General features: G+C 45.7%; 1 protein-coding gene across 1 annotated transcript in view; it reads left to right on the plus strand.

The window, feature by feature from the left end:
• The window catches only part of LOC143988964 (adhesion G protein-coupled receptor F5-like), an 84,594-nt gene extending 73,700 nt beyond the window's left edge, over positions 1–10,894 (plus strand). The window contains exons 16-18 of the mRNA XM_077488924.1: positions 13–78; positions 7,671–7,758; positions 10,007–10,894. Of these exons, the coding sequence (XP_077345050.1) occupies positions 13–78; positions 7,671–7,758; positions 10,007–10,077 (225 nt within the window). The 3' untranslated portion in view covers positions 10,078–10,894. The remainder of the gene's footprint in view (positions 1–12; positions 79–7,670; positions 7,759–10,006) is intronic.

The following is a 10,894-nucleotide window of genomic DNA, read 5'->3' on the forward strand; positions in this document are numbered from 1 at the left end:
CATTCTACTTAGGTGCGGAAGGCAGTACGTAGCAGCATATCTTCTTCATACTGGAGAACACTCAGGTCCAGGGTGCAGGTGAGTGAACCCCAAAATACATGTAAAGAGTGAACTAAAAGGTCAGATGAAAACCCATGGTGTAGCCCTACAGTGCATTTAAAACAATACTTTCAAACAGTTCTGTAGGGCAATGTGTCATTATATTACCAGGCTTATTTTCTGGGATGAGGACTTTGGTCCTTCTCTTTGCAATTTGTTGGCAGCAGTTCAGCATGTGCCAATAAAACAAAGCATGCTTAATGATCTGCTAGTCATGTTATCTCAGAAACCTCCCCTCCCCCCCCCCCTCCAAGTTAAGCACAAAGCTCTCAGCTAGGGATGAGCTTCGAGTTTGAGTCGAACTCATGTTCGACTCGAACATTGCCTGTTCGCCTGTTCAGCGAACAGTGAACAATTTGGGCTGTTCGCAGCAAATTCGAAAAGCCGGAACACCCTATACAAGTCTATGGGAGAAACCTAAAGTGCTCATTTTAAAAGGTAATATGCAAGTTACTGTCCTAAAAAGTGTTTGGGGACCCGGGTCCTGCCCCAGGGGACATGGATCAATGCAAAAAAAGTTTTAAAAAGGGCCGTTTTTTCAGGAGCAGTGATTTTAATAATGATTAAAGTGAAACAATAAAAGTGTAATATTCCTTTAAATTTCGTAGCTGGGGGGGTATCTATAGTATGCCTGTGAAGGGGCGCATGTTTCTGGTGCTTAGAACTGTCCCTGCACAAAGTGTCATTTGTGCAGGAAAAAAAGTCTTTTAAAATCACTTGCGGCTAAATTGTCAGCTCCCCGTAATACAGAGAACACTCAATGAGTGTTCTCTGTATTAGCCGACAATTCATTCATTCATTGATAAAAAAAAAAAAAAAAAAAGCGGGGGGTTTCCCCTAAATTCAATTACCAGGCCCTTCAGGTCTGACATGGATATTAAGGGGAACCCCGTGTCAAATAAAAAAAAATTGACGTGGGGGTCCCCCTAAAAATCCATACCAGACCCTTTATCCGAGCACGCAACCTAACAGGCCGCAGGAAAAGAGGGGGGGGACGAGAGAGCGGCCCCCCTCCCTCCTGAACCGTACCAGGCCACATACCCTCAATATTGGGAGGATGCTTTGGGGGTCTGTGACCCCTCAAAGCACCTTGTCCCCATGTTGATGAGGACAAGGGCCTCATCCTCACAACCCTGGCCGGTGGTTGTGAGGGTCTGCGGGCGGGGGGCTTATCAGAATCTGGAAGCCCCCTTTAACAAGGGGACCTACAGACCCCGCCCCCCCCTGTTTGAAATGGTAAGGGGGTACAAAAGTACCCCTACCATTTCACAAAGAAAGTGTCAAAATGGTTAAATAAGACAAACACACTTTTGAAAAATTCCTTTATTAAAAATAAAAAAAATAAAAAAAAGATTCCAGCGGTGCTAATCCCCTCTTGCTATCCAGCGACGAATCTCCGGTGTCCAGCGATGGATGATCATATCCAGCGACGGGGGATCTCTCAGTCCAGCGCTGTCCATACATCCGTCTTCTGTCTCTACTCCGGAGACACTGCAGAGAGCCCAGCGTTGACGTTTCTTATATTATATATATTAGGAGGGCAGGGCCACCCGTCACCTGACCCCGCCCCCTCTGACGCTGGTGAAGGGAGCCAGGGGTTCCCCAGTGATGTGTGGGTGACCCCGCCCCCTCTGATGTAACGCAGGTTTCCGTTGGAAACCGGAGATTCATCGATGGATAGCAAGAGTGGATTAGCACCGCTGGAATCTTTTTTTTATTTTTTTTATTTTTAATAAAGGAATTTTTCAAAAGAGTGTTTGTCTTATTTAACCATTTTGACACTTTCTTTGTGAAATGGTAGGGGTACTTTTGTACCCCCTTACCATTTCAAACAGGGGGGGGCCGGGATCTGTAGGTCCCCTTGTTAAAGGGGGCTTCCAGATTCTGATAAGCCCCCCGCCCGCAGACCCTCACAACCAACGGCCAGGGTTGTGAGGATGAGGCCCTTGTCCTCATCAACATGGGGACAAGGTGCTTTGAGGGGTCACAGACCCCCAAAGCATCCTCCCAATGTTGAGGGTATGTGGCCTGGTACGGTTCAGGAGGGAGGGGGGGCCGCTCCCTCGTCCCCCCCTCTTTTCTTGCGGCCTGCCAGGTTGCGTGCTCGGATAAAGGGTCTGGTATGGATTTTTAGGGGGACCCCCACGTCAATTTTTTTTTTAAATTTGACACGGGGTTCCCCTTAATATCCATGTCAGACATTTCACAAAGAAAGTGTCAAAATGGTTAAATAAGACAAACACTCTTTTGAAAAATTCCTTTATTAAAAATAAAAAAAATAAAAAAAAGATTCCAGCGGTGCTAATCCACTCTTGCTATCCATCGACGAATCTCCGGTGTCCAACGGAAACCTGCGTTACATCAGAGGGGGCGGGGTCACCCACACGTCACTGGGGAACCCCTGGCTCCCTTCACCAGCGTCAGAGGGGGCGGGGTCAGGTGACGGGTGGCCCTGCCCTCCTAATATATATAATATAAGAAACGTCAACGCTGGGCTCTCTGCAGTGTCTCCGGAGTAGAGACAGAAGACGGATGTATGGACAGCGCTGGACTGAGAGATCCCCCGTCGCTGGATATGATCATCCATCGCTGGACACCGGAGATTCGTCGCTGGATAGCAAGAGGGGATTAGCACCGCTGGAATCTTTTTTTTATTTTTTTTATTTTTAATAAAGGAATTTTTCAAAAGTGTGTTTGTCTTATTTAACCATTTTGACACTTTATTTGTGAAATGGTAGGGGTACTTTTGTACCCCCTTACCATTTCAAACAGGGGGGGCGGGGTCTGTAGGTCCCCTTGTTAAAGGGGGCTTCCAGATTCTGATAAGCCCCCCGCCCGCAGACCCTCACAACCACCGGCCAGGGTTGTGAGGATGAGGCCCTTGTCCTCATCAACATGGGGACAAGGTGCTTTGAGGGGTCACAGACCCCCAAAGCATCCTCCCAATATTGAGGGTATGTGGCCTGGTACAGTTCAGGAGGGAGGGGGGGCCGCTCTCTCGTCCCCCCCCTCTTTTCCTGCAGCCTGTTAGGTTGCGTGCTCGGATAAAGGGTCTGGTATGGATTTTTAGGGGGACCCCCACGTCAATTTTTTTTTTATTTGATGCGGGGTTCCCCTTAATATCCATATCAGACCTGAAGGGTCTGGTATGGATATTTAGGGGGACCCCCACGTCAAATTTTTTTTCTAAATTTGACACGGGGTTCCCCTTAATATCCATGTCAGACCTGAAGGGCCTGGTAATTGAATTTAGGGGAAACCCCCCGCTTTTTTTTATTTTTATTTTTTATCAATGAATGAATGAATTGTCGGCTAATACAGAGAACACTCATTGAGTGTTCTCTGTATTACGGGGAGCTGACAATTTAGCCGCAAGTGATTTTAAAAGACTTTTTTTCCTGCACAAATGACACTTTGTGCAGGGACAGTTCTAAGCACCAGAAACATGCGCCCCTTCACAGGCATACTATAGATACCCCCCAGCTACGAAATTTAAAGGAATATTACACTTTTATTGTTTCACTTTAATCATTATTAAAATCACTGCTCCTGAAAAAACGGCCCTTTTTAAAACTTTTTTTGCATTGATCCATGTCCCCTGGGGCAGGACCCGGGTCCCCAAACACTTTTTAGGACAGTAACTTGCATATTACCTTTTAAAATGAGCACTTTAGGTTTCTCCCATAGACTTGTATAGGGTGTTCCGGCTTTTTGAATTTGCTGCGAACAGCCCAAATTGTTCACTGTTCGCTGAACAGGCGAACAGGCAATGTTCGAGTCGAACATGAATTCGACTCGAACTCGAAGCTCATCCCTAGCTGAGAGCTTTGTGCTTAACTTGGAGGGGGGGGGGGGGGGGGGGAGGTTTCTGAGATAACATGACTAGCAGATCATTAAGCATGCTTTGTTTTATTGGCACATGCTGAACTGCTGCCAACAAATTGCAAAGAGAAGGACCAAAGTCCTCATCCCAGAAAATAAGCCTGGTAATATAATGACACATTGCCCTACAGAACTGTTTGAAAGTATTGTTTTAAATGCACTGTAGGGCTACACCATGGGTTTTCATCTGATTCCAGATTCTGATAAGCCCCCCGCCCGCAGACCCTCACAACCAACGGCCAGGGTTGTGAGGATGAGGCCCTTGTCCTCATCAACATGGGGACAAGGTGCTTTGAGGGGTCACAGACCCCCAAAGCATCCTCCCAATGTTGAGGGTATGTGGCCTGGTACGGTTCAGGAGGGAGGGGGGGCCGCTCTCTCGTCCCCCCCTCTTTTCTTGCGGCCTGCCAGGTTGCGTGCTCGGATAAAGGGTCTGGTATGGATTTTTAGGGGGACCCCCACGTCAATTTTTTTTTTTAATTTGACACAGGGTTCCCCTTAATATCCATGTCAGACCTGAAGGGCCTGGTAATTGAATTTAGGGGAAACCCCACGCTTTTTTTTTTTTTTTATCAATGAATGAATGAATTGTCGGCTAATACAGAGAACACTCATTGAGTGTTCTCTGTATTACGGGGAGCTGACAATTCAGCCGCAAGTGATTTTAAAATACTTTTTTTCCTGCACAAATGACACTTTGTGCAGGGACAGTTCTAAGCACCAGAAACAAGCGCCCCTTCACAGGCATACTATAGATACCCCCCAGCTACGAAATTTAAAGGAATATTACACTTTTATTGTTTCACTTTAATCATTATTAAAATCATTGCTCCTGAAAAAACGGCCGTTTTTAAAACTTTTTTTTGCATTGATTCATGTCCCCTGGGGCAGGACCCGGGTCCCCAAACACTTTTTAGGACAGTAACTTGCATATTACCCTTTAAAATGAGCACTTTAGATTGTGAACGTTCGAGTCCCATAGACTTTAATAGGGTTCTAAAGTTCACACAAAGTTTAGGTCTATTCGCAGGTTCTAGTGCGAACCGAACAGGGGGGTGTTCGGCTCATCCCTACTCTCAGCATTTGAAGCCTCACAAGAATTTAGGGTCCATGAGAAAAATATAAGATTGGAAGTACACTTTGTCCATCTGATCGTAGGCCATTCCAAAAGAATGAAAGACATGTAGAGAGACCTTAAATAGACCAGAAAGATGTACTGGTAACATTGATATGTAACTATATTACATTTGTGATGTAACATGATTGTGTGCTTGGCTGCCTGCCTCCCTTGTGCCTCCCTCATGTCCTAAGGCTGAGAGGTAGAGGAGCACCTTCACTATTTAACCCATAAGCGTCCTGACCTTCCTGCTATTATCCAGCCTGCTGGGATTCTCTAGCACAGTGGTCTCCAAACTGCGGCCGAATGCAGTCTTTTTGCTTGCTTTTATCTGTCCCTCTGAAAAATATTACACCCACTGACACCAACAGTGAAGAACCATTCTTCTCACTGACACCAACAATGGGGCATTTTTCCTTCCACTAATACCAATGATGGCACACTATTCATCCCACTAATACCAGCAATGGGGCATAATATAAACAATAGGCACTATTCCTCCCACTAATACCAATGGTGGGGCACTATTCTTCCCACTAATACCAATGATGGGGCACTATCCCCCCTTCTACTGACTACAGGCACTATGTAATCATTTTACTCCCACTGATGCTCAGGCATTTTCAATTTCCACTGGCCACTCCAGCCCCTCTGAGGTCTGAAGGACAGGAAACTGTCCCTTTGTTTAAAAAGTTTGGAGACCCCTGCTCTAGCATAAGGACGGCTGGGTTCCCAGTACACATTGCCTGTCAGAAGACACCTGGCAAAGCACCCAACTTGGCCTAACCAGTATCTCTGTAGCTTCACAATCCATATCTCATGAGTATTGCAGGTATTGGACCCCATTGCAGCCCATCATGCACCAGTCTGTTTCCAGAAGATGTGATCAGCAATAATAGAATGCCCATGCCATAGATGCCTTTGCTTTACTAAATAAAACATAACAATACTTACAATCAGTTAATTTGGCCTTCCATATGAAGGCAACACAATCTTGATAGAAGAGTACAGAGTTTTGCGAAACCTGATCGCTCTGGAGGACCATCCCTGAGTCCTGTCATTCCCAAAGCGATGAGAGTAGTCTTAAAACATAAGACCATCAGATGTGACAGCTTGACTGACTGCTCCCTGCTTCCCCCTATGTGGGAAACACTTTCTTAGCCTTCTGCTTACATGGTGAATCATGTGCCTGTTACTTCTGGGAATCCAAATCCTCCTTAAGTTACCAGAACCACAAGGGAGCATTCTGCCTAAACGTTATATAGGGTGCTCTTCCCCTGGCAAGGTATTAGCTTCCTCAACCCCTAAGAAGCCCAGGGGCTGGTCCCACTGCCTCCTTTAGTGGCACCTAGTGGGCATCATGGGAACTACAATGGGGCATGACAATGTCCCTACACTACAAATTGATACAACTTTTTGTCTTTAAACAATGCTTTTCTTTGTCCTTTTAAAGTGCAACGCCCCCCTTTAAAGTGAATATTTGCTTTGCCCATGAAGGTCAACAACAGTTCCCTTGAAAGCCATCCTATTTAGCTGCATTTGGTGATGCCACATTGTCTAAACTCCAAGTTGCTTACACAGGCTCATGTGCCCCCACTGGACCAATCACCAGGCAAATGTTACTTGTGGCAGATGATTGAAGTGTTGCTGGAGAGGGGGGAGCCTAAGAAAACATAATGCTTCACCCTGCATAGCTTCTGACTCTAATACCTACACCAGGAAGAGTCGCACAGTCAACACTCCTGGGGGAATATGTATAAGGCCTCATTTACAGGGTCGTACCGATCAGACTGTGCTTCGATCCATGCATGGGACCTGTACAGATGTACCCTCCAGGATGCCCATGAGATTGATGCAGGTCCGTGCAGCCAGAAGTCTGTCATTGATTTGAACAGGCTGCCTGCACAGGTCTGCACGGGACATCTGTGAATCCCACATGGGTCAAGATGGCTTCTTCACATGAGCATACACATCAGTACATCTGTGTGAATGAGGCCTAAAGCAACCTTCCTGGCACATGTGTTTTAAATTACAATAATTGATTCACCACCAGAGAATGTTTGTGGGGTGTGAAAGGTATAATGGTAGACAGTATGTGCAGGAGAGGGTGTTAGCAGAGCCTGTAAGTCCAGGAACAGAGGCGGTAGGCTGGTGCTCAGGCAGGTCAAATTCTTGGTAACAAGGGTGAAACCAAGATCACAAGGGGGCACAGAGGAGAAATGTCAGGTTAACAAAGTTAATAGCAGGTTCTTGCTGCTAAGCACTGAATGGATAACCAGTTCACTTTAAGTAACAATCACTTATTTTTGTACTATAAGTAGCAATTGCTTATAACTGAGTGTTTAAAAGAACTCATGGCCACATGATACAACCTCATTCTAGTTTTCTTTGGTTTAAAAAAAAACATTTAATTGATTAAAATTGGTTAGCGTGTCTTAATGCGTCTATCTAGCAAACAATTACATTTGTATCTTTTGTCACAACTACAGCTAGCAGAACCTAGTACCTAACCTAGTACTATGTAATGGTTTGGAATGTTCAAAATTCTGCGAAAATTATTTTTCATTTACAGACGACGTCTACAGATTCCTCAGGACAATCAAGGTCAAGGTCAAAGCCAAGGAAAAACCAGATACAGAAAAAGTTTTTCGGCAAAAGGGGTGTGTATGGGGTAATATATGGTGTGAAAGCACTCATGCCCTTTCGTTAGGGTTTGTAAGTCACTAGCTTGGGTGAAACCCAACCCCCCTGTCATTTGACTAGAACTCTGATGATGTAATATACAGTATTTTCTGAAAAGCATAGCATAGGCATAAAAAGCTGCTGCAAATATGACTCTTATCTGTTGGAATGTTGCTGGACACATGACTGAGCCCTTCTTGATTTATTGGAAAACAATAGGAACACAGAGACAGGAAATGACGACATAACCATATGGTTCCACTAGGAAGAGCATCACCACCTAGTAGCACCAAATATATGAGAATGGTGTTTGTACCTATGTCTGTATAAACAGCATCCTAACACTTTACTACAACCTCACGGTCTGGAGAGCCTCTCTGTATGACCTGCCCAATAGAACACAGCCTCTGGCTCAAGTCTTCCAAGTTGCACTGGGGCATACACCCTATGCATGCCTCCATCTACTAAAATGGGGAACTATCCTGCAAGCTGGGAGAGAATAGAAAGTCAGTTGATTCCTTCCAGTATTACATTAAGCAGTGTTCTTTTAGCAGCTCAAGTTTCATCTGATTCTTCTTTTCAGCAGTATCTTAGCTGCTCAGCTCCCCCTGCTTTCACATCTCGGCAGTAACTCCACAGCTTAGCTCCCTCTGCCCTACCATACCAGCAGTAATTTAGCTGATCTACTTTCCCATCAGTAACTCAACAGCTCAGTTCTTCTGCTCCCCAACCTAGCAGTAACTCAGCACCTCAGTTTCCTCTGCTCCCCCTCCCAGCAGTAACTCATCCCCTTAGCATCCTCTGCTCCCCCTCCCAACAGTAACTCAGCATCTCAGCGTCCTCTGCTCCCCCTCCCAGCAGTAACTCATCACCTTAGCATCCTCTGCTCCCCCTCCCAACAGTATCTCAGTGTCCTCTGCTCCCCTCCCAGCAGTAACTCCCAGTTTAAATTCCCTTGTTACGTGAAATTTTAGTCCAGTGCTGTATCCCAATATCTCAGTGTGAAGTACTGTTACTAATGCTGACTAGCGCTGCCCTATTGCCATGTACAGGTGAATCACCTGCAGACCCTGTGTTTATATGTAAATAATGACGGCATTCGTATGTTAGGAAAATGTATGCCCAGGGTCCAATAAATATTAAAGGCAGTCCTGGGTATCACTCCGCATGTGACAAGCACCACAGAGGAGGTATAAAATTATGCGGCTCTTGCTCCCTACTACAGCTCCAACTTTACAAGTACTCCCTCTGCATTGCACTTTCATTCTCTGGGATGTTGGGTCAGCAAGCCCAGACCATGATCTACCAGTCACCTGTCTGCGATCTACTGGTTGCTGACCCCTGCTCTATGCAGTGCACACAGATCATAGATGGTGGGAGGGGCTTTATATAGCATCCTGACAATAGCAGACTGCCCTGGTAATGATGCTGAGCCCCCCATACTTAAAGTGGAGGTCCCATCGGAACCCTCCCCCCCTCCGGCGCCACAATTGGCACCTTTCAGGGGGGAGGGGGGTGCAGATACCTGTACAGTACAGGTATCTGCACCCACTTCCGGGATAGCTCTCTGCGGAAAGGGGCGTAGATTACGCCCCTTTCCGCAAGTGCCCCGCTGCCTGCTGGGAAACACACAGATCCCAGAGGCAGCGGGGACCGTCCTTATTGCACAGCGCGACTCGCGCATGCGCAGTAGGTAACCGGGAAATGAAGCCGAAAGGCTCCATTTCCTGATTCCCATACCCAAGATGGCGGCGGCAGCACTCGAGAGACGATCCAGAGATCGGCTTCGGGTGCCGACATCGCAGGCGCGCTGGACAGGTAAGTGTCACTATTTTAAAAGTCAGCAGCTGCAGTATTTGTAGCTGCTGGCTTTTAAAAAAAAAAAAAAAAGTCCCGGTGGACTCCCGCTTTAAAAGAGCTCCAATGAATTAAAGGGGTGGGCCAAGGACAATTGAGCTGGGGAGGAAAGCACTAGAGATGTTAGATGTACTCCAGCCTGGAATTCAGGTTGGCTCAATCTGACTTGCTGCACTTTCTAATACACACTGTGAAAAACTCACAGTGTGCATTCAATTCAAATGAAGCATTTTCAGTACAGGAGAGGAGCAGTGCAGTTCAGCTTCAACTAAGTTCATTTTGAGAGAATACAAGTTTGGTATGAGGTTTCTCCTTTTTTTTAATGATTTATTTGATGCTTTAACATTCAAATTTTTTGTCTCGTTTTAGCTACCTACGATTTGTTTGCAGCTGCAGATTCAAGTGAAGCTACGGGAAGTTCATACTCAGCGCTTACATAAAATATGGCTGTACAGTGTGACGTTATGGAGACCAGGACTGTAGGACATGGAATCTTTTTACATTCAAGCAACCAAACTTTTTCAACCTTTCAATATGCGGAAGTCATATATACTGATATACTTTCTGATTAAATTGTGTAAATGGGTGTATTTGAGGCGTTTTGGGTAAAGGGCTTCTAATGTACCAGTATGTAAAAAAACGCATTAATTGTCATTATTTTCCCAGGAGCTCAGCATAGCACTTGAAGCCAAATTCAGCCATCTCCTGTAACATGTGCTTCATTGTTATGAAGATGTCTAACTGACTCACACAATCAGATAAAAAGTTTAGTGAGGCTGTTTCTCTTATTATAACACTGAGGCTGCTCAAGTGACAATAAGGAAAAAAATAATTTTACAGGAAAAAATAAATAAATAAATAAGTTTTCTAATGCCGCGTACACGCGATCTGACTATTCGACCATGTGTGGGCTCAGGCAGACTTTTTCTTTCCAAAAGTCCGGCGGACTTTGAAAGAAGTCTTGACTCAAAATTGTCCACCGTCTCGGCTTTCCGGCGGACAATCCGCTTGTCTGTGTGCTAGTCCGCCAGACTTTTTGAATGAACGGACTTGCCCACACACGGAGTAAAGTCCGTTCATTTTGAACTTGACTTGAGGTACGACGGGACTAGCGAAGGAAGTCAATGTCGCCGCCTCCATTGGCGGGATTGACACCTTGCTAGCCCCGTCGCCTGGTATGGATTTTAAGGGCAACCCCTACAACGAAAAAACAGCCTGGGGGTCCCCCCAAAGTCCATACCAGACCCTTATCTGAGC

The sequence above is a fragment of the Lithobates pipiens genome, unplaced genomic scaffold, assembly GCF_037356315.1.
Source record: "Lithobates pipiens isolate NorthernLeopardFrog02 unplaced genomic scaffold, aLitPip1_a1.2 Scaffold_18, whole genome shotgun sequence".
NCBI classification, from domain to species: Eukaryota; Metazoa; Chordata; class Amphibia; order Anura; family Ranidae; genus Lithobates; species Lithobates pipiens.